This window comes from Callithrix jacchus, chromosome 5 (genome assembly GCF_049354715.1).
Source record: "Callithrix jacchus isolate 240 chromosome 5, calJac240_pri, whole genome shotgun sequence".
NCBI classification, from domain to species: domain Eukaryota; kingdom Metazoa; phylum Chordata; class Mammalia; order Primates; family Cebidae; genus Callithrix; species Callithrix jacchus.
Window position 1 is genome coordinate 158916855 of NC_133506.1, and position 27546 is coordinate 158944400.

General features: G+C 35.9%; 1 protein-coding gene across 2 annotated transcripts in view; it reads left to right on the forward strand.

Annotated features, from left to right (window-relative positions):
* COG6 (component of oligomeric golgi complex 6) overlaps positions 1-26094 on the forward strand; it is a 98953-nt gene extending 72859 nt beyond the window's left edge. For both annotated transcript variants that reach the window (XM_035302529.3, XM_002806886.6), the window contains exons 16-19: positions 2030-2137; positions 3210-3263; positions 6392-6471; positions 24249-26094. In XM_035302529.3, coding sequence (XP_035158420.1) covers positions 2030-2137; positions 3210-3263; positions 6392-6471; positions 24249-24396 — 390 coding nt within the window. In that variant the 3' untranslated portion in view covers positions 24397-26094. The remainder of the gene's footprint in view (positions 1-2029; positions 2138-3209; positions 3264-6391; positions 6472-24248) is intronic.
* Positions 26095-27546: the final 1452 nt, after the last annotated feature.

Consider the following 27546-nt stretch of genomic DNA (forward strand, 5'->3'; position numbering starts at 1 on the left):
TCACATGTATTTCAACATTCTCCAGAAATCTCTTGAGCCAGATCTTTATTAGTCCTGGCAGCATTTTCAGTAATTTTTCCATCAGCAGATAATTTAGGTTTTCCTTTCTCCAGACTCCACTAGCAATTTTGTCAGTGCCCTTTTAGACCCCACTGGCAGACCCCTTGAGTGGATATTCCAAGCAGACAAATCCCAGTGTGGAAGTGCTTATTGGTCTAAACTCGCATGATATTTGTTAGTGTGCTGTCAGCCAAGACTGGTCACATAGAGCAGCCTGGATTCAGTGTGATAGAGGACAATACAAGGGTGTGGATTTGGGAAGGTGTGGTTTATCACGTTCCTCCAAAGTAACAGTTTACCCTGTTGGGTAGAGGATTCTTGATTTTAGGACCTTTACTACCAATAACCTATTTTTTTTCCCCACTCTTATATAGCCTCTTCCAGTGTTTCAAGCAAGAAGTCCAGAGTAGTCTGATTCTTTTTTGTTTTTAGTTATCTAGGCCATTCATCTGGAAACATACAGGGATTTTCCTTTGAGTTCATATGTTTTTCCAGGATACTTTTAGTATGTCTCTTTTTCAAAGTTATTTCCATCTTGGACTTTGGAGAACCAATTCAATGTAAAGATTCAAACCTTTCTTTTGCTTAGTAAAGAGTTACAATATTTCTTTAATCATCACTTTTCTATGTTACTTTTTACGTTTTGAAGCCCCTGTCCTTGGTTGGTTTTATCTCATGGATTTGTCCTCTAATTTCTTTTTAAATCTCATTACTTTAATCTATTTCTTCAACATTTATTTGCCCTATATTACTTTCCTTCCTTCCATGTTTTCTTTGGACCACTAATTTGATTTTTAGCAGTAACTTTTTTTTCACTTTCATTAAGTGTTTACCTTTGTACATCTTGTTTTTCTTTGATTTCTATTAAGTCCAGCAAATAAGGACTCTAATTGTACTTCCTTGGGCATTTATTTAAAAAAAAAGATGAAAGTCCTTTATGTCTTTCAGTAGTGTTGCCCCAGGAAAGAAACCATACTTGTTCTGATTATTCACAGGGGCTTTCTTTTAGCTTACTCACCTCTTTTAAGTCAGTTCTAAGTTTTTTTTAGTGGGATGAGCAGAGCTTTTGGAGTTCTTGGAAAATGGCATTCAGATGGTAACAGATACCATAGGTGACAGTGTACTGTGTCATTAGCAAGCAAACTGGTAAAGCCTGGGGGAGCATTGTGGTGAGGAATAGAAGGAACACCTCCAGACTCAAGATTGTACTGCCCAAAAAAAAAGGAATAAGAAGGTTTTTCTCACCAGGGAATGTTTCAACCCGTCAATGTGGTCCTCTTCTGTGGTTTTTACCTCCATCTCATTAGCATTAGTTGAAATCCCCCAAAATAGCACAAAGCTTGTGGGGAGCCCATTCTACTCACATCTGTTAGCCGCATCTTCGTAGGCGGTTCCTGAACCTAAAATCTTTGGCCAAGTTTTTACTGGGCCCTCAGCTCTTCCCTGCTATTCATAGATCTGCCATATCCTCAGGAGAATTTACTACCTGAGCTGTAATGAGATTTCCTCTAGGTTTCTCCAGATGGTATGTTTGATTTGTTAAGTCAGCCTAGCAAGTTGGGAGCATGAGGAGGACAGGAGGTCAGAAGTATCAGGCCCCCATCTTCTCAGAATTCTTCCTAAATATTTTATTTCATATTGTTGTTGCTTATCAGTGTTTTTTGTTTTGTTTTGTTTATTATCAATTTTTAAAAGAGCTGAGAAGCAACCCAAATTCTGTGGCTGGAGGATAGTCTGAGAATCCTCTTTGCTTATAATTTTTAAAGTAAGACTTTTCCCCCCTTTCATAGAAAGACTTACTGTCTGGGGAAAGAAAAAGCTTTTGTTACAGAGGCCATCCCTGTGCCTCATAATCTGTGCCAATACAAGGAAAGACTCCGTGATGCAGAGCTAAGACTCGGGGGTAGTCTGCTTCTACTCTCATCAGTGTCATTCTTCTAAAATGTTTTCTTTCTGTGTTTTGTTTTAGATCGAAGCACATTTGGACACACTTATAAATGAGCAAGCCTCTTACGTTTTAACTAGGGTGGGCTTGAGTAACATCTATAACACTGTGCAGCAACACAAACCAGAACACGTAAGTGCATGGATGCTCCTTCCTGATTCTAAGAACATGCCAGTCTAGAGTATGGCTTCTAGAGCTTCACTCTGGATTCCTTGCTCTACTACACATTAGCTATGTTTTCCTCGGAAAGTGACTTACTCTTCTCTATCTGTTTCCTTACCTGTGCATTGGGAGTAATAATAGTGTCTGTGTGATAGGATCGTCCTTAAGATTAAAAGACATAAACATGTATCGTTCTTCGATGACTTCCTGAAATATGGTAGAGTGCCCCAAAGTATTAACAATTTTGTTATTACATATAGTTTTTGTTAAAAGTAATGAAAATATACAAAAATTAGTATTATAGAATGTCTAAAGGATATTCATACTGGCAAATTTTTCAGATTCCTATGTCACTATTAGTTCATTGAATGCATAGATTGCTGTATAAATAGCAGTCATCTTCTTCTTAATTTAGTAAATAGTTGCCCATTACTTTGAGAAGATAGTCATTTCTGGGGCCAGTATATGATTTTGTTAAATTGTAGAATCCTAGTAGAAAAAAAGAAGTGGTGGGAACCCTGGAAAATCATGTGAGCCATCTTTCTTTAGAAAGCAAAGAACTCTTTCCAGTGGCACTAACTTAAAGACTGTATTAGGACCCAGGAATTCTTAAATGAAGCTCTTAAAACACAACTTCAATTTTTTTCTTGCTGAAGTGATAAGCAAATTTCTACCAGTAGAAACCAATTTTGCTGCCTTTCTGTACTTTCTAAAATTATCAAAGTGAAATTGTTCAAGCCTCCATGCGTCACTGGCATCTTCCAGTGCTTCATTGCCTTCTTTTTCTTGGGTATGAGTAAACTTGAAGTATCATGATATTTCCATTGTTAATAAACTTGAGCGCCTCTCGCTCTCTCCAACAAATCGTAGTCCCTGATCTTACTGAAGTCGAAGAAATTACATTAGAGTTATTTGCAAATAAGCTAAATGATTTTCCAAATCTGGGCAGTGCATGATGGACTATATTCACTGAATGAAATGAAATGAAATAAAATGTATGTCTCCTTTTTTACATCTTGATTCTGCTTTTTTTAAAAAATAGGGCTCTTTAGCTAATATGCCAAACCTAGATTCTGTGACACTGAAGGCTGCAATGGTAAGTATATAATAAAACATTTTACTCTAGATTTTCTTATGGATCAATATTCTCCATTTTTTGCTGTGTGATAATTTTGTTCTGGATGATACTTTTTATTTCTTGATATGCTTTTTAACGTTGGGTCCAATAATTATGACTGAGCCTGTATTCCTTTAATTGAGAGTTCCGGCCAAGTCTTAAATTCATAGTAGTGTTCCATTAGGCCCAGATAGTCTCATCGTTACTGTTTAGGATTACTGTTTACTCTTTATTTGTAGAGTTTTATTCCTCATATAATGGAGAAACAGGAATGACAGATATAAGAAATTAGGCCGTATATCATTATAAACTTGTTACTACTATAATCCTTGGTTTAAAGTTCTTGACTTTTTCTTGATATCAAAATCGAAATTAGATTCTACACTTAAAACAGTTTGTTACTCGTTAATGTGAGTTGCACTGAATTTCCACTTTATTACCTTCTTTTCAAGGGAAGACCTTGCAAAGAAGGTCTTTTTGCATGATTGCTACTTTTTGTAGTGTGTTTCTGTGTCTTAAATATATCTTTTCTTATAGGCATAACCATTGGTTATATGATATTTAAGTCATGTAGCTCTGTCCCTCACAGGAATGATCCGTTCTGGAAGCTTTATGATAGTACTACTAGTAATAGTAATAGTAATAATAACAAGGAACAGCAGCCATTAACGTTTACTGAGCATAGCAAGTGCTTTTCATGTATGGAGTCTTTAATCCTCATGACAACTCCACTGAATCCAGGAAGCTGGCCTCCAGAGCTTATGGGCTTAACTACCGTACTAACCTACTGATCCTAAGTAAATACTCGCATCTACTCACTACCATCATGGCTTGACTTCCTAGATAGTTCTCTAGGATGGTTTTCTGATGCCAGGGCTTTCCTATATATTATCTTCCAGAACTCAGGTTCACTGAAAATAAAAGGATAGGCCCATAAGATACCTAAAAATACAAAGAAGAAGGTAGAGCTATCTATATAGTTATTAAAGTAGAATTTAAAAAGACTGAATGTGACAAACAAGAAACATTATGTCATGATAAAAGGCACTGTAGGATTAACAGTTATAACTTCTATATATTAAAATATATATATAATAGCAAAAATTAGAAATGCAGAGAAAATTCAATGTTAAAAAGTTTAAAAATAGATGAAAATGAATTTTAGATTAAGAGAGATGTTTTTTAGGAAGTTATATATACACTCACCATACTATCTGGTAAAATCCCACTTCAAGGTATTTATGCCCCAAAAAATGAAGATCTGTGTTCACACTTAAGTCTGTAACAGTAGTTAATATCAAATGTGTGTTTCCTTCCTTGGTTTCTCCTCTCTTGACACATATCTACTCTATAACACAACTCATAAAATATTTTTAAGTGCCATTAAAAATTCTTAATGTTTCTGGTGTTAATTTTCAAAACAGTTAAGGTGAATATATGATGTCTCTAAAGAAATAAATCTTACTTGAATTTTGTATTTAATATGTTATTATATACAACCATTTGTTGTCTGCATTTAGGGGTTTCTAAGGCGCTTCAGTTCAGCATGTCCAAAACTGACCCTGCCCATTCTACCCCAACCTAAGTCCTCTTCCAGGCACTCTTAACTCAGAAAATTGTAAGACCTTATGTCCGTTTATCATTCAAATAGTTATTAGCCAAGTTTCTGCTGTTTTTTTAAGGCATCATACTAAGAATTGGGATGAAAACAGATATGGTCTAGTAAGGAATACAGCTGTACACAAATAAATGGACAAAGAGTACCATTATGTGTCATGATAATATGGCGAATTAATTTCTACAGATCCAAAAATCTGGGAGTCAACCCCTTCATTCTGTTAATAACCAAGTCCTGATGGTCCTCAAATATTTTACTTCTTTCACCTTGATTGCCCCCATAGTCTAAAAATGCTGCAGTACCTACCTAATTGGTGTCCTTGCATCTGTTACTGCAGTCTTCCATTCTATTCTTCTTCCTATGGACAGATTTAGCCTCATAAAACCTAAAGCAGATTTCTCCCTTACTTAACTTCAACGGTTTACTAATGCTTTTAAAATAATTAAAATCCTTAAATAAGCATACCAGTCCTACATGGTCTCTACTTTTCTAGATGTTTTCCTATCCACCCACCTCAAGCCTTCATGCTGTCTCCTCTCCCTAACCTCCCCACCCATCCATCCACCTACTTAATTTATATTCATCTTTAAGGTTTCACTTCAAATGTCCTTTCCTGAGAGATGCTTTTGCCAAATCCACAGACTAGGTTCTTGATTTATGCTTTATAATACCTTGTTTTGTTCCTTAATAGCATTTAACAAAGTTTGTAATTATATATTTACTTATATGATTATCAGTTTAATACCTCTCTTCCATAAGCTTTATGAAGCTAAGGACTGTACTTCCATTACTTAATATAGTACCGTTTCAGTGGTAGGTATTAGGTGAGCGATGAATGGATTAATGAACAAGTAATATAGTAAAATCAAGAAACAAAGTAGACCTGAAACCTTTTTGTTAATATTATTACTTAAAAGCTCAGTGAGGAAGACTAAAATGAATGGCTTGGATTCAGGACGTTAAAAGTAAATATTGCTAATATTGACTAATTACAAATTTGATAGTTTTAGGGAGTGGTAGTTAAAATGTTTAGGAAATAATACACAATTTGAACACAACAATCTAGCTATTTGGAGTGTGGGATTTCTCTCATATATTTAATTCTTTTTCTTTTGAGACGGAGTCTTACTCTGTCACCAGGCTGGAGTGCAGTGGCGCAATCTCGGCTCACTGCAGCGTCTGCCTCCTGGGTTCAAGCGATTCTTCCACCTCAGCCTCCCGAGTAGATAGAACCACAGGCACACGCCACCATGCCTGGCTAATTGTTTTGTATTTTTAGTAGAGACAGGGTTTCACCGTGTTGGCCAGGATGGTCTCGATCTGTTGGCCTCGTGATCCACCTGCTTTGGCCTCCCAAAGTGCTACGATTACAGGCGTGAGCCACCGCGCCCAGCCTCATATATTTAATTCTTAAAAGAGATGTTTATATTTGAGATGTTTGTTAGCAAATATATGTACTTTATATTTTGTATTTCTCTGTTTCATTTAGGTTCAGTTTGATCGTTACCTGTCAGCCCCGGACAACCTATTAATGCCACAGCTGAACTTTCTTCTAAGTGCCACAGTGAAGTAAGTATTTTTGGTCCCAAGTAGTTGGTAAAGATTCACATATTTTTAAATATCAAGTACATGTTTTGGAAAAAATTTATTTTTAAGAATAGACAATTTACCATTGAAATCTATAGTCCTCAATCTTTCTTCTGCCTCAGGATGTGATCTGAACATACCTGTTTATTCCATGTCTATATGTCACTCCCAAATCTCTAATTAGTAAATGATTCTTTAAATTACTTTGAATATAATTGAAGCTATATAGCCGTAATACCAAATTCCCTTATGTTAACAAACATGTCAGAATAATGTATTCATTGTGCAATGCAGATGAACTGTTTTATAGACTATTTTGAACCTAAGGTGGTTTTCTGTAGATATAGAATTACTTGATAATCATTTATCAGGAAAGTATTCAGAGCACAGAATCATACAGGTAAATATTAGAATATAATAATTAGAAGAAACAGAGATTGAGATTATATAATCTGACTTTCTTGATTTTAAGAAAAATATTGGCAAAATTGTCTGTAGGTAAGAAATTAGGCAACATTATCTACACATTTCTTTTTCTTTCTATTCAAACAGCAGTGTAGTATGTGTTTTCTACGTAACAGGCACTAGAAGCTAAGGTTTAAAAGACATTTGGACTGTTTTCATGGAGCTTATAGCCTAATAGGTCAGTTAAACATGTGAACAAATATTTATATGAAAATGTACAGAAGGAAAGAACTGTTGAAGAGAATATTTCACATAGCTAAAAGGATGTAATGGCGCAGAGGTGATACAGACTTACTTTCTGTTCTGGAGCATAGAACTACAGCAAAAAATAGAGCAAGGAAGCAGCTTTTTAACTCACCATGCAGAATTTGATATCAGTTAGAATTGGCTGGAAATCAATGGACCATTTTTTATTTCTCAGACACAGAATTAGGAAGGTCCCATTTTAGGTGAGTGACGAGTACGTGAACAATGTTTTTTGTGAGTTTTATATTGTATTAACCTAAAAGATATCATACTGTTTACATAACTAGAATTTTAAAGACTTAAGAGATTACCAAAGAAACTGTTATGCTGTGACTCAGGTTGTGTGTGCTTCTTAAATTGTTAAATTTTTAACTGAATACTGTAATTCTTTTTAACTTAACCATATCTCAGTACTTAATATTTGAATGTTGTTAGCAGTGTCACTACAACTGTGAAATATATTGTTATTCTCTTCATAATACAATGATTGAAGAGAAATTTTAATATACTTTAAAGGATGACATGTAGCCCAGATGCTGTGAAGCAGGGGTCCCCAACCTCCAGGCCAGGAACCCCAGTCTGTGGCCTGTTAGGAGCATGAAACCTACTGTGAATTGTGCCTGGAATGATCTAGGCTGTGCGTTCCTTATGAGAAGGAACAGTTTCCTCCCAAAACCATCCCCCCACCCTGGTCCACAGAAAAATTGTCTTCCATGAAACCAGTCCCTGCTGCCAAAAACATTGGGAACTGCTGCTATAAAGGAAACAGATTTGGCTCTGTAACATTTTAAGGTTTTTACAGAAAAAGGTAATATAAACTAAGTTAAAATATAGACAGTAATATGTAAAAATATTTGCAAAATATGTTCCAGATCCATTATTCTTAATATGTTATCCTTAATGTGTAGTAAGATCCTATAAATTAATAGAAATCGTAGAAAAACAGCACCGAATGTTTGGACAATTCACAGAAGTAATGCAAATGGCAAGTGAATATATGAGGAAATAGTAATTATCAAAATAATGCAAACTGAAGCAACAGTGAGATCTGCTGGCAGTAAAACATTTGTTACATACCAATGGAACAGGTCTGAGAATATGGGCATTTTCACACTTTTTTAGTGAGAGTGTAAGTTAGTACAATCTTTTCAAAGCGCAATTTGGCAACATTCCACAAAATTCCAAAATTATACATTCTTAGACTCTTCTAAAATTTTATTTTTCTTTCTTAGTCTTGCTAACAGTTTTAAAAAACTGTTGAACCAGTGGGGTTGAGTAGTGTATGTGGGTCTATTTGAGATCTTTGTAAAACTTCTCAGGTTTTCTAAAGCTTAAATTATTTTTGAAATTAAATGCTTGTCTTCTATTATTGAAGAGAGTATTTTAGTTTCCCATTTACTTTTATTATCCAATTGCCTAACAGTAACAATGTAAACTTTGTTTTTATTATCAGACAAATGAACAAATTTTGGTACTTTTTTTTAATGTGAATTTTTAATTTAGTTTTTTTTTTTATAATTTTGTGGTATGTGCTTAAGATCCTGTTATAAATCCTTACTAATTATAATGACATTTAAAATTGAGATATACATATTATCTATATAAGTATTAATAGTACAAACAAGAATTTGAAATTGCTTAGTAACTATTTAACTACCTCTATTTCATTCAGAAATATTTTAAAATGTTATTTGCAAAATATTCTAAAATTAAATGAGATCTGTTACATAATTTTCAATATTTGTGTAGAAGAACAGAAATTATGGTATAAATTTAGCTACTTATTTTCAAAATCAGGATTGCTTTGAAAACATAGGGCATTTTACACATTTAAGATTTAACATCAGGCCCAGTGCAGTGGCTCATGCCTGTAATTCCAGCACTTTGGGAGGCAGAGGTAAGCAGATCATGAGGTCAGGAGTTCGAGACCAGCCTGACCAATATGGTAAAACCCCATTTTTACTAAAAATACAAAAATTAGTGAGGCATGGTGGCATACACCTGTAGCCCCAGCTACTCAGGAGGATGAGGCAGGAGAATCACTTGAACCAGCAGGCAGAGGTGGCAGTGAGTCGAGATCGCACCACTGCACTCTAGCCTGGGTGACAGAGACTTCATCTAAAAAAAAATATTTAACTTTAAAGCATATTTTTATTGTTTTACTTTTTTGAGATGGAGTTTGGCTCTGTCACCCAGGATGGAGTGCAGTGGTGCCATCTTGGCTCACTGCAGCCTCCATCTCCTGGTTCTAGTGATACTCCCGACTCAGCTTCCCAAGTACCTGGGACTACAGGCTTGCGCCACCACGCCTGGATAATTTTTGTAGTTTTAGTAGAGACGGGGGTCTCACCATCTTGGCCAGGCTGGTCTTGAACTCCTGACCTCAAATGATCAACCTGCCTTGGTCTACAAAAGTGCTGGGATTACAGGCATGAGCCACCACTTCTGCCCTCAAGCAGGTTTTTAAATTGCATGTATCCTCTCTGTTTTTGTTTTTTCATATTCTCTCCTGAACTTTGTTTATCTTCATAGTTGCAATACCTCTGGGACACCTGTAATTCATGTCTCCCTTTTTCTTGTCTTGTCTTAGTTTGATTGACTTTCAAGGAGATTTTGATTGAGTGCCTCAGCCTTGGAATAAGCTACTGAATACATTTAAGTAGCTAGGAAACAAGGTGGTATTGAAAATAGGGTAAAGAATTGGAAAAGAAAATGGTTTTAAAGAATTCTTCCCTTTGGAATGAATTCGAAGCTATATTTTCAATGTAAAATCTCCAATATTCACCTTCTAGCAGTACAAAAATTCTTTGGACTATAGAAACCATAATTGCACATATATAAAATGTTCTCAATAAATCTTTGCTTATTGTACACAATTACTTCCATAATAACTTAAGAAATACAGAGAATATAGATGCTCCCTAAAGTGAGCATATGGGAAAGTGAATAAAATTTGATAACTCTTTCATTCAAGATTTTTTCTCTATTATAGAAATAATCCATTAGAAACAAAGGATGTATCTATAATGGAGCAATTTTTTTTAGAGAAATTGAATGATTTTTTTTCTTTACCTTCCTTTATTCACCTGTACTATCAGGAATATCCATATAAACCAAAATGAAGCAAGTTCGGGGTGAAATTAAAAAAAAAAAAAAAAAGACCAGGAAAAGAACTACTGGACAGCTGTGAACTGAATGCTTTAGAGACCTCAGAAAGTCCAAACCTTAAAAGCAGGGTTAATCTAGTCCTACAGGAAAGGCTACTATATTAGTCAGGGTCCTTCAGAGAGGCAGAACCAAGAGAAAGAGACACACACACAGTAGGCTGTCTGGAGAGCCGGGGAAGCTGGTAGCGTGGCTCATTCCAGGTCCAGAAGCCTCAGAACAAGGGAAGCTGATGGTGTAACTCTCAGTCTGAGGCCAAAGCCTGAGAACCCAGTTACAGGAGACTACTGGTGCAAGTCCTGGAGTCCAAAGGCTGGAGAACCTGGAATTCCTATGTCCAAGGGAAGGAAAGAAAGAGTGCCTTAGCTGCAAGAGAGAAAAAGAGCAAATTGGCTGTTCCTCTGCCTTTTCGCTCCATTCAGGCCTTCAGCTGATTGGTTGGAGACTGCCCCGTTGATGATGAATCTTCTTCACCCAATCTCCTAACTTACATGCAGTCTCCTATGGAAACACCCTCACAGACAGACCCAGAAATTATGCTTTATCAACTAACTAGGTATCCCTTATCCAGTCAAGTTAACCCTCAAAATTAACCATCACAGCTACTTTAGATTCATACTAATTAAGCTTTAAAACAAGCCTTTAAATGATCAACTTGATCTGTAATTAAATTAACTGCCTTCTGGAATAAAACATAACATACTTAAAGATGACAATTAGAGACAGTCAACAGTGTAACATCTATAATGCTAAGCATGCAATAAAATACTATTTCAGTGAAAAAGCAGGAAAATAGGAGCTAAACCTAGAAAAAAAATCAGTCAGTAGAAACAGTCACAAATGATAAAGTTTACAGAATTAACAGATAAGGTATTTTTAAAAGCTATAAAAAATGTATTCAATAATTTAAAGGAAAACATGATCTTGAGAGAACAAATAGGGGATTTTACAAAATTAGAATTTTAGACCTCAGAGATGTCGTATATAAAATGAAAAATCCACTGGATTGGCTTATAGGCCGGTTGAATACTCCAGAGGGAAAGATCAGTTAACTTGAAGAGAGGACAATAGAAACTGAAACACAGACAGAAAAAAATTAAAAGGCTGGAAAATAGATGGAATCTTAGAGAACTGTCAGACAATATGAAGCAGTCTAACATGTATAATTAGATATCACAGTGTAATTGAAGCAGAAAAATTTGAATAAAAAGGGAATTTTTTTTTTCTAAATGTGATGGCAAATAGGAACCCTTAGACCCAATAAATTAAATACCAAAGCATACCATAATCAAATTATTGAAAACAGTGATAAAGAGAAATTTTAAAAGACATTGTTTGCAGGGAATAATGACATTACTACTGACTTCTCATTAGAAACAGTACAGACCAGAACACAATAGAATATCATCACCTTTAAAAAGCTGAGTATACAAACAATATCAGCTTTAACTGATCTATCGAAAGTATCTTTAAAACTGAAAGTGAAATAAATGTTTTGAGATAAACAAAGTGGAGAAGATTTATCCCCAGCATAATGCACTGTAAGAAATGGATACCAAAAGGAAGAATTCTTTTTTTTTTTTTTTTTTTGAGATGGAGTCTTACTGTGTCACCCAGGCTAGAGTACAGTGGCATGATCTCGGCTCACTGCAACCTCTGCCTCCTGGGTTCAAGCAATTCTCCTGCCTCAGCCTCCTAAGTAACTAGGATTACAGGCCCCCACCAACCCGCTTGGCTAATTTTTGTATTTTTAGTAGAAACAGGGTTTTGCCATGTTGGCAAGGCTGATCTCAAACTCCTGACCTTGTGATATGCCTACCTCAGCCTCCCAAAGTGCTGGGATTACAGGCACAAGCCACCGTGCCCGGCCAAAAAGGAAGAATTCTTTAAAACCATTTTCTTTTTCTATTACTTTCCTAGTATTTTGAGGATTTTTACATCATGTTCATCAGGGATATTGGCCTGTATTTTTGTTTTACTTTTTTTTTTTTCTTCATCTGTCTTTGGTTTTGATATTAGAGTACTACTGGCCTCATAGAATGAGTGTGGAAGTATTCCCTCCTCTTCTATTTCTTGGAATAGTTTGAGTGGAATTGGCGTTAGTTCTTCCTTAAGTGTTTGGTAAAATTCAGAATTGAAGCCATCAGTTCCTGGCCTTTTTCTGCTGGGAGACTTTTTATTATGGCTTTGATCTCATTACTTGTTACTGGTCTCTTTAGGTTTTGGATTTCTTCATGGTTCAATCTTGGCAGGTTGCATGTGTCTAGAAATTTACTCATTTCTTCAGAGTTTATAGTTGTACATAGTAGCCTGTAATGAGTATGAGTCTTTGAATTTCTGAGGTATTGGCTATAATGTGTCCTTTCATCTCTGATTTTATTTATTTGGGTCTTCTGGTTCTTTTCTTAGTCTGGCTAAAGGTTTGTCAATTTTGTTTATCTTTTCAAAAAATCAACTTTTATTTCATCTCTCTTTTATACTTTTTTTGTTTCAATTTCATTTCTGCTCCAATCTTTACTTTCTTCTACTAATTTTGGGTTTGATTTCCTCTTGCTTTTCTAGTTCTTTAAAATGTGTCATTGGGTTATTTGAAGCTTTTCTACTCTTTTATGTAGGTACTTACAGCTATCTATAAACTTTCCTTTTAATACTGCTTGTGCTGTATCCCATTGGTTTTGGTATGTTGTTTCCATTTTCAGTTGTTTCAGTAAATTTTTAAATTTCCTTTTTAATTTCTTCATTGGCCCACTGGTTATTCAGGAAGATATTGTTTAATTTTCATGTATTTGTATAGTTTCCAAAATTCTTCTTGTTATTGATTTTTAGTTATATTTTGGGGGGTCAGAGAAGATACTTAATATAATTTCATTTTTAAAAAATTTTGGTGGAGTTTTTTTGTATCCTATCATATGGTCTCTCCTTGTGAATGATCTGTGTGCTGAAGAGAAAATGTTTATTCTGCAGTGATTGGATGAAATATTCTATAAATATTGATTAGGTGCATTTGGTCTATAATGCAGATGAAGTCTTATATGTCTTAGTTAATTTTCTGTCTGGGAAATCTGTCCACCACTGAAAGTAGAGGGTTGAAGCCTCTCGCCGTTATTGTTTTGGGATCTGTCTCTCTCATTATCTCTAATAATGCTTGCTTTGTATATCTGGGTGCTTCGGTGTTGGGTGCTCCCATGTTGGGTGCAAATATATTTACAATTATTATATCCTCTTGCTGAATTTACTCCTTTATTATTATATAGTGAACTTGTTAGTCTCTTTTTATGTTTCCCTTCAAATCTATTTCATCCATTATAAATAAGTATAGCTACTCCTAATTTTTCCCCCCCACTGGCATGGAGTATCTTTTTCTATCTTTCTTTTTTTCATTCTGTGTCTGCTTTTATAGTTGAAGCATTTTTTTTTGTAAGCAACAGATCTTTGGGTCTTGTTTTTTTAATCCATTCAGCCACTCTGTGACTTTTCATTGGAGACCATAGTCCATTTACATTGTATTACTACTGTTAAGGACTTACTCTGTCATTTTAAAATTTGTTTTCTAGTTGTTCTGTGGTTTTCACTCCCTTCTTTCCTTCTTTCCTGTCTTTCTTTTAGTGAAGGTAATTTTCTCTGGTGGTATATTTTAATTTCTTGCTATTTTTTGTATATCAGTTGTATGTTTTTTGACTTGAGGTTACCATGAATCTTGCAAATAATATCTTACACCCTGTTACTTTAAACTGACAACTTAACATTGATTGCATAATCTAACAGGCAAAGAGAAGACCAGTAAAAACTCTTTACCCTTCAACTTCATTGCCCTGCTTTCTAATGTTTTGTTGTTTCTACTTATATCTTATTACACTGTCTCTTGAAATGTAGTATTTTTGATAGGCTCATCTTTTTACTCTTTCTGCTCAAGATATGAGTAGTTTACACACCACAGTTACAGTTTACAATATTCTGTGTTTTTCCGTGTACTTAGTATTCTCAGTGTATTTAGTTCCTTTAGATGATATCTTATTGCTCATTAATGTCCTTTTCTTTCAGATTAAAGAACTCTCTTTAGCATTTCTTATAGGACTCATCTGGTGTTGATAAAGTCCTTTTTTTTTTCTTTTTTCTTTTTTTTTTTTTTTTGGTCTGGGAAAGCCTTTATTTGTCCTTCGTGTTTATAAGATCTTTTCACTGGATATGGTATTCTAGGATAAAAGTTTTTCTTTCCTTCAGCACTTTAAATATGACATGCCACTCTTCCTGACCTGTAAGTCTGCTGACAGAAGTACTGGAGCTCCTTTCTAGGTTACTTGTTTCTTTTTTCTTGCTGCTTTTACATTCCTTTCTTTTTCTTTCGCCTTTGGGAGTTTGATTAGTAAAGGTCCCTTGAGATCACCTTATTTGGATTACATCCACTTGATGTTTTGTAACCTTCTTGTGCTTGAATATTGATGATATCTTTCTCTAGGTTTGGGAAGGTCTCTATTATCCCTTCAAATGAACTTTCTACTCTAATCGCTCTCTGCCTCCTCTTTAAGGCCAGCAACTCTTGGATTTGCTCCTTTGAGGCTATTTTCTAGATCTTATATGTGTGCTTCATTCTTTTTTATTCCTTTTTCTTTTGTTTCCTTTTACGGTGCATTTTCAAATATCCTGTCTTCAAGCTCAGTAGTTCTTTCTTCTGTTTGATTAATTCTGCAGCTAAGAGACTCTGATGCATTCTTTAGCATGTCACTAGTGTTTTTCAGCTTCAGACTTTCTGCTTGATTCTATTTGATTATTTTAAGCCCTTTGTTAAAATTATCTGATAAGATTCTGAATTTCTTCTTTGTGTTATCTTGAATTTCATTGCACTTCCTCAGCACAGCTATTTTGAATTCTCTGTCTGAAAAGTCACACATCTGTCACTCTGGGGTTGGTCACTGGTGTCTTGTTTAATTCGTTTGGCAAGGTCATGTTTTTTTTAAATGGTCTTGACACTTGTGGATGTTCATCAGTGTCTGGGCATTGAAGAGGTGGGTATTTATTATAATCTTCACAGTCTGGGCCTTGTGCCTGTCCTTCTTGTGAAGGCTTTCCATGTATTCAAGGGGACTTGGGTGTTGTGAATTAAGTCTTTGGTCACTGCAGCCATATCTGCATTTGGGGGCATCCAAACCCTGTGGCTATTACAAACACAATGAGTTACTACCTTGGTTGATTGGGTGAGATCCAGGAGAGCTTCCTGTATTATCAGGTGTAAACTCTTGTTCTCTTCTCTTACTTTCCCCCAAGCAAAGAGAGTCTCCCTCTCTGTACTGAGCTGCCTGAAGTTGGGGGAGTGGTGATACATGACTGTTTCTGCCACCAACCACTGGGAACTGTGCTGGATGAGACCCAAAGCAAGCATAGCATTGGATCTTGCCCAAGGCCCACAGAAATCACTGCCTAGCTACTGCCTGTGTTCCCTCACTGCTCTGCAGTCAAGTAATGAATCAGCGAGGCTTGTGTCCTTCCCTTCAGAGCAGTGAGTTTCCCTTGTCTCTGGATGGGTCCAGAGAAGCTGTCTGGGATTCAGGAACCTTAAGAACCTATTATATCTGGTTCAGTTCTGTGGTGGCTGAGCTGGCATCCATGACACAAAACAAAGTCCTTCCTATTCTCTCTTATTCAGTTTGGTATTCCTGCTTAGGGGATGATTGCTGGAGGCTTCTATTTGCTCATCTTGCTCTTAATTGTGGAATTTTTAACACAGCAATAAAACATGACAACAAAAGTGCAAAAGATGCAGTGGGAGGGAAATGGAAGTTTAGTGTTGTAATATTCTGAGGATATTAAGTTATCCATGAAAAATATATACTATTGTTCGAAGCTAGATTGTAAACCTTCCCACAACCATTAAAACAAACAAACAAAAGTTATTCAACATACCAATAGATAAAATAGAATGTTAAAAAGTACTTGTATTAAAAGAAGCTGGAAAAGGAAGGTAAAAGAATAGATGAGATGAATATGAAACAAGTAGCTGGAAGATAGACTTAACTGCAGCCTAATAAGTAACTGTACTAAATGTAAAAGTACTACCCATTCTAACTAAAAGACAAAATTGTTAAATTGGATAAAAAAGCATGGTGCAGGGAGATCCAAGATGACCACATAGGAACAGCTCTGGAGTGCAGTTCCCAGTGAGAACAGTGCAGAGGGTGAGTGATCATCACATTTCCAAATGAATTTTTACTGCCCACAGACCAGGTGATTCCCAGGCTGAAAAGCACCACAAGTTTCCAGCACAGCTATTTCAGCTGGTGCCGCCAGTCTCCACACAAAAACTCACAGAAATCTGGGCAGCCATTTCAGCTAGCACCTGGAACACCTGAGAGACAGAGCTGCCCATTAAACTGAAAAAGAGGGGGCTTGAAACAGATCAAGCCAGATGATCTGGCTTAGCGGGTCCTACCCCCACAAAGACCCAATCTGAAACGCTCTGTATTGAGAGTTTTGCAGCAAGCGCAGCTGGACCCAGGACAGTCCAGCTCAGTGGGGGGAAGGGTGTCAGCCACTACTAATTACCAAGGCAGTCCGCCATTACCAAGGCAGTCACCATTACTGAGGTAGACTGCCATTACCAAGGCAGTTCTAACTGTACCCTCTGTAAATAAAACCACAAGGAAGTTCACACAGCAACTGGTCAGAGCCCACTGCAGCTCAGCAATGCCTCTGCTGACAGACTGTGACTAGACTACCTCCTTGCTGGGCAGGGCATCTCTGAAAAAAGGCAACAGCACGTCAGGAACTTATAAATAAAGCCCCACCTTCCCAGGACAGAGCACCTGGGAAAAAAGGCAATTATGAGCTCCGTTGCAGCAGACTTAAATGTACCTGCCCAGGAGCTCTGAATGGAACAGAGCTCCCAGCTCAGCACTTTAACTCCTCTAAAGGACAGACTGTCTCCTCAAGCAACTCCCCAATCCCCATATATCCAAAGAGACACCTCATAAAGGAGAGCTCAGGCTGACATCTAGTGGGTACCCTTCTGGGACGAAGATAACAGAAGAAGAAAACGGCAGCAGCCCTTACTGTTTGCAGCTGCCGCAGGTGATCCCCAGGCAAGCAGGGCCTGGAGTCGACCTCCAGCAGTCCTACAGCAGAGGGGCCTGACTGTTAGAAGAAAAACTAAAAAACAAAAAGAAATAACTTCAACATCCACAAAAAGGTTGTCCACTCAGAGACCCCATCCGAAAGTCACCAACTACAAAGACCACAGGTAGACAAATCCACGAAGATGGGAAGAAACCAGCACAAAAAGGATGAAAACACCAAAAATCAGAACGGCTCTCCTTCTCCAAGGGATCAGAGCCCCTCACCAGCAAGGGAACAAAGCTGGTTGGAGAATGACTCTGATGAATTGACAGAAACAGGCTTCAGAATGTGGGTAATAAGAAACTTCTCTGAGCTAAAAGAACATGTTCTAACCCAATGCAAAGAAACTAAATACCTTGAAAAAAGGTTAGATGAAATGCTAATATGAATAAACAGCTTAGAGAAGAATACAAATGACTTGATGGAGCTGAAAAACAACAGAAGAACTTCGCGAAATGCACACAAGTTTCAATAGCCAAATCGACCAAGCAGAAGAAAGAATATCAGAGATTGAAGACCAACTCAATGAAATAAAATGAAAAGGCAAGATTAGAGAAAAAAGAGTGAAAAGAAATGAACAAAGCCTCCAAGAAATATGGGATTATGTGAAAAGACCTAATCTACGTTTGATAGGTGTACCTGAATATTAGAAAGATTAAGTAATTGAATCAAACAATTGGTAAGAAGTAGAGCCATGATTTGAATCCAGTATTTCGATTCTCCTATTCTCTTCAACACTAGACTGTATTGTACTTTATTAGCTCTTTCTGTGTTGAGGTTATTTTATTACTTTTAAAGGATGCTCATAGACATTTGGCATATGTGATGATAGATGATACTTACGTGAAATATATAGCTTGGCCTCATAAAAAATATGCTTTGATTTCACCCACAGACAGAAAGCTGACCTGGGATGAAAAAATTGTCTTGACCCATTGTGAAATTTCTTATGTTTATATGTTGATAAAGAAAAATAAAAATTTAACTAATCTATTATTCATAAGGATATTATCACTTTTTCTTCTTGGGTTTTAGGCTTAACACCCTTTTTCTCCTGTGGCACATTTGATTGCACTCTTAACTGTGATGCTAAAATAAAGCTCAATTTTAGTGATCACAGAACCTGATGTTGAAATAATCTATTTTTAGAAATGCTGGGTTTATGGTAATGATGAAAGTTGTATCCTGTTGTTATGGCAACCAAAATCCTAAAGTACAGATTAATGACAAGCTCACTGATTTTTGGAAGTAAGCAGTTCATTTCTTATCTCTGTTTAGTTCTAAATAATTATTTAAAATACAGTAAATTTCTTTGAACTTATTTTATAATGACAGTAATATCTCCATTTAGTTATATATCAGTATTTATCAAGATTTTAAAATTTATAACACCAGATTTTTATGGCACCATGACGTTTGTAACTGGACAAATTGAATATTTCAATGGGTAGTATTCTGATGCATTAGTAGCTGAAAAAATGTTGCCTTCTTTAAAATTATGTAACCTCATCTTTTTCTAATGGTAAATTAACTACCTGATTATTATATTTGCTATATGATACACTGGTATAGCAGCTACTTTCTAAATGTAAGAAATGTTGAGAAAGACCTTTCAAAACTTGGAATTTAGGCAAATAAGGTCTGAGAAAAAAGCATGTCATTGTAGCATGTCAATGCTTCATCATAATGAAGCATTGCTTTTAAGAGGCTCATCAATAATTATTTAAGGAATGGGCCTTTGTTTGATTCTCTGTTTACTATTAACATGTCCACAAAGTTCCAAACTCTGTGGACATGTTAATTTATAGATTCTGTACAGTAGAAGTAGCCCCCAAGTTTTTCTTGCTCCGTAGCACATTTTTACCTAACCTGTTTTGTTATAACTGTCTTTTCCAAACACCTGTAAATGACCATTTCTCAAAATGCACTTTGAACCAGCTTTACCTTCTTAGCAGTTTCCTCATTAATGAGTTATTAAATTTTTGACCCATCATTATTTATTTTTGTGAGAATCATGTTTTTAATTTTTTGAAAATTATGCTTACACTGGGAAAATAAACTATCCGAAGGCCCATAGGACATCACTTAATAAATTAATGTTTATGAAGATTTCATGGTAGCAAAGAGACCAGGAAAGTTAATGCTCTACCTTTACAGATGATCGTAGCTTATATACAAATACAAAGTTACATCTCCTTTTCAACTGGTCTTTTTGCCTATCTTTTGGTCTTGTGCAAAGCAGGAACACAAAACAATTCTGAAAGTACTCCCCATCAGCTATGGGCTAGGCTGTGACTGATCAAAACAGTACATAAGTAAAATCAGCAGGATGCCCATACTAGAACAGGGTTCAGCATGCACTGCTCTCACTGCCTCTGCGTAGGGTATTTAGTCGATAAGGATGTTCCAAACTTTCAGAAGAACATGACTGAACTGAGATGATTTGTTGGTCATTTTGGATTTAGTCCTAGAATACTGGAAACTTTTCCATTTTGAACATTGACTATTTATCACAATAATGATTCATTATTATTTGAGACTGTATTTCATGTGTGATATTAGTAATTAGTGAATAATTTGGGCTAAGACACCAGGCAGACTGGCAGACAATATAGATAGATAGATCACAGGTGCTTAATATTCTTCTTAAGATAAAGGATGAATTTACATAGTAATTATTACGATAAATAAAAAGCATAGTATACTGGCAAGAGAATAAATTGGTTGTAGCACTATAGAAACATCCATTATTAAACGACTGATATGCTTTTATATCAGTTCCCAAAATAATGAGAGAATAGCATCTAAGTTAGGTCTAAGTTTCCCAAAATAATGTATGTGTGTGTATATGTAATATATTTATTCACATACATAGTTTTATTTTAAACAATAGCTCATTAAAATACTCTTAACTCTCAATGGAATAAAATAGCTTAAAAGCTCAAAGTACCTTATGAAGATTAACTAGTTCAGTAGTTGGTTTATAGTGGAGAAAGCAGTCTTGAAGAGGTTAAATTACCTGTTCAAGGCAACAGTAATAAGTGGCGGAGCTTAAGTCTTCTTCCACTGTACCATTTTATCTGTACTGTACCATATAGAACAAATTAGAAAATATTTAATGAAAGTATGTGTAGTAACCTATTGCTTTGGTAGTGATAAATGAACTCGTGTTTGTTCAGAAATGTGGAATCATACTCTCAGCCAGAGTGCTCGGTCTTTATAGTTTGAGTTTGACTCAGATTCACTTTAGAGAATCTCCCTTTTCTATTTATTTCCATCCTGTTGGCTTTAGCAGTTAGCAGGCCAGGAGGAGCCGTTCCTTATCCCTTGCTTTTTTTCCTTCCTCCTTCCTTCTTGTGGTACACGAAGATTTCTTTATCCACCAGCTTTGCTGTTTCTTCCTTTTCTCCACCATATGTATATTCTTTTTTTAACCCCTTTGCTATCTCAGTGGCTTCTTAAACTGAGGAGCAGAATGAAGATGTGCTATACCATCTAACACCAAATTTAAAAATAATTATTAACTCTTGCTTGGTTTTAACTGGCTTGGTTTTATTTAATTATCTGTGTTTATGCAGTACTGCTTTATTTTATTTTTCTTTATTGCAGACTTATAATGGATCTTCAGCTTCATTGTTACAGACATTTGTGAATTAATTTAGCTTAGAAATAAATGTATCAAGTTACAACTAAATTTCAGTAAATTTAAAATTTTTCATCACTAGGACTTGAAAATGAAATTTAAATTTCGCTCCTTCAGAAGTTTCAACAAAAACTACATTTGCAAGTTACTCTGAACTTTAAAAAGTCATATTTAACATTTATAATTGTACATTATTCTTATTTTATATTTTTATGAGAAAGATAGCCTTGTTTCTGTGTACTCCTTATATACTATCAAATATATGGTATATTGAGATTGAATATAGACTTGAGTATGAGGCATGAGTAATGAATGCTTTATACACCTCTCAGAAACCTATGTTATTGCCCTTGGAAAAGAGCTAAGAACATTGTTCTAAAATCCAGTATCTGACTTGTTGCAAAAGTGGATATCAAATGTATGTTATATCTAACAGTTGTAAAATACTAGTTTATAGTACTTTTTAATGAAGAATAATTTCTGCATTATTTTGTTATATTGTCAAGCAAATTTAATTATAGGAATTACCAATCAATAGATCAAAAATTATCTCCAGGCCAGGCACGGTGGCCCATGTCTATAATCCCAGTGCTTTGGGAGGCTGAGGCGGGTGGATAACCCAAGGTCAAGAGTTTGAGACCAGCCTGGTCAACATGGTAAAACCCTGTCTATACTAAAAATATAAAAACTAGCCAGGCATAGTGGTACATGCCTGTAATCCCAGCTACTTTGGAGGCTTAAGCAGGAGAATCGCTTGAACTGGGGAAGCAGAGGTTGCAGTGAGCCAAAATTGCACCACTGCACTCCAGCCTGGGTGACAAAGTGAGACTCTTCTCAAACAAAACAAACAAACAAAAATCTCCAAGCCTCGTTTAGTTAAGTAGTTTTCTAAACCAGTTTCTACCATCATCCCTTAACTTTCAACAGAAAGGTAGTGTAACCGGTAGTTGTACCCTACTCCACTCAGAAAATTGACTTAGCGTGTCTTTCTTTCTACTCACTGCCATTTTGGAAACTTTAGCAGTTTTTGGAAAATGTCAAGTTACTTCAACTCACCAAGAGTTTGGACCCCATTAGAACAGTGTATTTATCTTCCAAGATCATAAGTGGACTTCTTTCCTCATTCCATCCACCTGTTTTTGTTCTGTTCTAGACTACAGGATGCATATATTTCCACAGATCATCTCAAAAACGTATTATTTTCTCCATTATTAGCATTATTTTGTTACAGTCATTGTATGCAAGAACATAATTCCTAGAAAAACAAAGAATGTGTTCTGTTGATGGTGACTTCATGACAATGACTTGTGTGGCAACACACTATTACTGCTGTAACTATTACGTTAGTCTGGCTAGTCACAGTAAAGTACTCTTAACTATGTGAAGAGACAGTTTGTCCTGAAATAGCCACTGATTCAGCATTTATGAAAAACGATGGTGGCTCAAGAGCCCAGAATAGGACTGTAAATAAGGAAAAAGTTATTTTTCTCCATCAAGCATTCAGTGAACATGTATTTATTGAGCATCCGTCACATTTAAAATATGCTGGGTTTTAAAGGACATATGAACATGAACAGTGTCATGTTACTTGAAAATTTGCAGGACAGGTAAGACATGAACAACATATTTCTGTAATTATTAATTTTTAAAGTACATTTTGAAATTGGGTTATATTGCAGTCATACACATTTGATGCAGAACTAACCCCTTCTCAAAACAAAGCTGTTGGGATCTGAACGTCAATTCAAGAAAATGTAGAAGGCTTATTATAAGTTAGGAGTGGTAAAAGCCATACGTAAGGAACAGAAAAAGTGCCATGGACATTCTCAAAGGAAGTAATTGTTTCAAGCTTTAAAGATCAGGCAAGACTTCATGGATAAGAGAATATTTTTGCCGAACATTAGCCGTTAAAAGTGGTGAAAGAGGCATTCTAGGGAAATGAAGTATGAGTAAAGGAACTGAGATCAGCAAGACCAGAGCAGAGAGGACAGTCAGGGGTTGCACTGGAATTAGAGCAGTGATAGGGAAAGTGTTGGATTATCGTGAATGGTAGGAGAAGGAATGTTGGCTTCTCTGAAATCAAAGGAGGCCATTGAAGCTCTTAGAAGGCCTAGGTACAAGAGAGATGTGATAGAAAGTATGCCTCAGAAAGATTAACCTAACAACAGTGCTTAGGATGGGTTGATTGTGGAAGAGACTGAAAGAGGGAAGACCATCGCACGTCTAGGAGCTTTTCGTGTACTCCAGGCAAGAGGTCATTTTAGAGCCTGAGCTGAAGGAATAAGACATCGCTATGCCATTAGCAGAAATAGGAAACTACAAGAAAAGGAGGTCTGGAAGCAAAGTTTTAAAGACACACTCTTAATGTAGTTGTAAAAATCAGAAAACTAGTGCCAGTGTTCTCATGAGGAGATAGAGTGTTGTGTGAATCGTCCAAGCAGCTGCGGATGGCAGGAAGTTAGTCATGAAGTGGGTGGGGAGTAGTCGCAGGTTTAACAAACCCAATACTGTTTTTTCCAGCTGGATAATTTTGTAAACATTTGCAAGACTATTCTTTTGTGTGCTTTTGTAGAAATGTATGTTTGTGAGAAAGCTGTGATTTGTTGCGAGCAAGTGTCACATTTTAGCTTGGGTTAATACAGAGAGATGAAGAGAAAGCTAGGAGATGTGGTTGTTAGTGTAAAAACTATGGGTGAAAGAGCGGTTCAACTTTTATGGGAGATGAGAGTGTTGATAAATTTGAACAACTGTAAGCATCTTTCTTTTAATGTGTTACCAGTTACTTTTGCAATATCAATACATTGACACTGGGTCAAAGTTTTTGTTTTTTATTTAGCAGTCCACTGTTTATCAGGTACAAACATATACCAGTTCATTATATTTCAGGAACAAAACACAGTCCATGCCCTCTGGAACCTATATAGTAATGGAGAAAGATTTAATAAATAATAAATATAAAAATATATTTTATCCCAAATCAGGATTAACTGTGTGGCCATATAGTGATTCTTCAATAGTGTATGTGTAATGGTAATGAAAATGAACTGTATTGATTGAAGTGTCAAGCTGTTTTATAATTATTAAGTAAATATATTTCTTTCAAATGATGTGTTTATGCTTTGTTTATCTATAGAGAGCAGATCATAAAACAGTCCACAGAATTAGTCTGCAGAGCCTATGGTGAAGTGTATGCAGCTGTGATGAATCCAATCAATGAATACAAAGATCCAGAGAACATTCTTCACAGATCGCCGCAGCAAGTGCAGACACTTCTTTCCTGATTATCTTATTTCATTGTGTTCGCAAAATAGGGCCTTTCTAAAACACTGAAGATTATTTTTTATTCTTTGAATTTTTACTTTAAAATTTGATAGTTACAGTTTTCTTTGTATCATAAGATTGTGAGTCTTGATAATATTTTTTTATCTCAGTAACATGGAAGTAAGTAACATGTTTACCTGAGTTTGTATTGCTGTGTGTCTATTCTAAATATGAGATGCTCTATTTTTTTGTTAGCCATCTCTCCAGCTCTGCAGTTTCCCCTGTATTCAGGAAGCATAAGGTAGTATGAAAGGTTTGAAGAATGTTTTTTTTACAAGACTAGTTCTAAATTAACAGCATATAAAAATTCTGTCTAAATTAAGAATTAGTATAAGGATATGACCTAATAAATGCCTCCTTACCTAAAGATTCATTTGCTTTCTTATTAATATGAGTAGGCATACTTAGTAGCATCTGAACCTAGCCTATGTCTCTGTCCCCAAAATAGCTACCCTTAAAGAGTTGTTAGAAGAGAGAAAAATAACAGTGAATTATGCTCCTGGGATATATGGCAGTGAATCTCATTTCTGTTCTACTTTAGCATACTGTATATATTTGACTGCATACATTTTTATGCAATTTTAAATATACACTCAGCAATGATGAGAAAAAAAGGAGAGTGAAAAGTAATTTAAATAGGGTGGATTCCACTCTGTGGGAGCCCTTGATGGAACTCAAGGTGGAGCTCAGCCTTTCCAATGAGTTCTAGGTGTGGAGACAGCCTGAGCTGTGTCTAAGTCTGCTGTTTGAATAGGTATTTGTCATACAATACGGGTCCCAAATCCAACCAACTGCAAATTTTATCTGGTGTTCAAACTAAAGAAACGGTGGCCGGCCGCGGTGGGTCACACCTGTAATCCCAGCACTTTGAGAGGCCAAGGTGGGTGGATCACGAGGTCAAGAGATCGAGACCATCCTGGTCAACATGGTGAAACCCTGTCTCTACTAAAAATACAAAAAATTAGCTGGGCACGGTGGTGTGTGCCTGTAATCCCAGCTACTCAGGAGGCTGAGGCAGGAAAATTGCCTGAACCCAGGAGGCGGAGGTTGCGGTGAGCCAAGATTGCACCATTGCACTCCAGCCTGGGTAACAAGAGCGAAACTCTGTCTCAAAAAAAAGAAAGAAACAATGATCTGTTCAAACACTGGAGGAAAAAAACTACCAGAGGAGGAGTTGCCAGTGGGCAGTGTGTCTTATCTCCATGGTGTAACTGGACTCTGACTTCAGACCATTACCTATTAGGAAGATTCAAAATGACTGTATTTTTAAAGGGATAAGTCCCAATGTGCCTGATTTGACATTCTTATCAGCAGAAAAAAGCTTAATTTCTAGTATATCTATAAAAAGGAGTAAGTCCCTAAATTACAAATGAGAAAACTGAAGCACAAGGAAAAAAATAACTGGTTTGAAATATTTTGAAAAGTAATAGCATAAAACTAATATTTGTAGAAAATTATGTTGTATATAACAAATTAGTATTTATATGGCCTATTTGAAGTTTATACTTGTTTATAACTAATACAATTCTTTTTGGAGTCAGAATGATTATGTAATCATTACCCATTTAGGTATAAATCTGTATTTTTAGTCGTTTCCCTTCAATGAGTATGTGTTATATATAAAAGACAGAAAATAAAGTATAAATCAAGAACTTAAATTTTATATAATTTATTTCTACAGTGAAAAGAAGATTAACACCTTGCCATAAGTGAACTCCTTTGTTTTATAGGGGAAAAGTATATTTTGCTTTATTTCTACAGTGAAAAGAAGATTAACACCTTGCCATAAGTGAACTCCTTTGTTTTGTAGGGGAAAAGTATATTTTGCTTTTTACCCTTTTTTTTTCAAATAAAATATTTCTAGAGCAGCAATCATTGCAGTTATCCTATAGATACATATCCTATTTATGTGTTTTTAGAAAATGCACTAATAGAAATGGAAGTACAATATAGGGCAAAACTGAGATAATTAGTGAAAGACTCACAGGCAAAATGTGCTATATATGATCTTGAGAACTAAGGCAAAATAAAAAATTGGAAGTAGTAATCCATTAACGTAACACCTAAATTTGCTATTACTCCATTTTTTGTATTTTGAACTATTTTCATTCGGCATAAGTATAACCTAGAAAATGCATGTCTGCCCTTCTTTCAGAGAGGAAAGGTGTTTGAATGGCAAAACCCTTGTGTGGTTGACCTTTTCCATTTCTTTCTCTATGCCTTCACTTGAGCAGGTGGATATTACCTGAGGAAGAAGATGACACAAATGAACTGATTGACTTCACTCGAAATGCATGATTTTAGTGTTCAAATGGGCACTGCTATAGTTTGAAAAATGTTTCTCCAAATTCATGTTGAAATCTTCATACCTGAGTGTATTAGGAGGTGGGTTTTTTGAGAGGTGATTAGGTTTTCAGGATGCAGCCCTCATGAATGGGATGAGTACTCTTACCCAAGAGGCTCAAGAGATCCCTGTCCTCTCTACCATGTGACGTTACAGTGAGAAGACAGCCATCACTGAGGAAGCGGGCCTTCACTAAACACCAGATCTTTTGACACCTAGATTTTGGGCTTTCCAGCCTCCAGAACGGGAGAAATAAATGTCTGTTGTTTGTATAAGCCACTTAGTTTATGGTATTTGGGTACAGCCGTCCAAATGAACCAAGACAGACACTCAATATTGCTTTGTAATTCTACTCTGTTTCTTTGGCAAACTTACCTTTGCATGTTTCCAGGGGACTTTTTTATCCACATTCTCAGTTAATATCCTTCATAATTCACCAAGATTAGAAACTATTATATAATCTTCCTCATTTTCCTATTCTCAAGCATCACACCCATCTTCTCTCCTCCCTCGTTTTGCCCTTGAGATGTTATCTCTCTTTCTATGACAGGATATTCCCTTTATGCTCGGACTTGCATTTCTCATCTTCTTATCAGAGTCTTCTCTTTTTGGATTATCCCTTCATTTTGCTTCAGCAACAGCTGGCCTCTCTCTAGGATTATTCTCAATGTCATACATAACGTTGTAATGTTCATAATATTTTTTAAAACTCTCTACCTCTGAGATCCTAACACCTCCATTTCTCTGCTTCCTTTTCTGGTTTAGA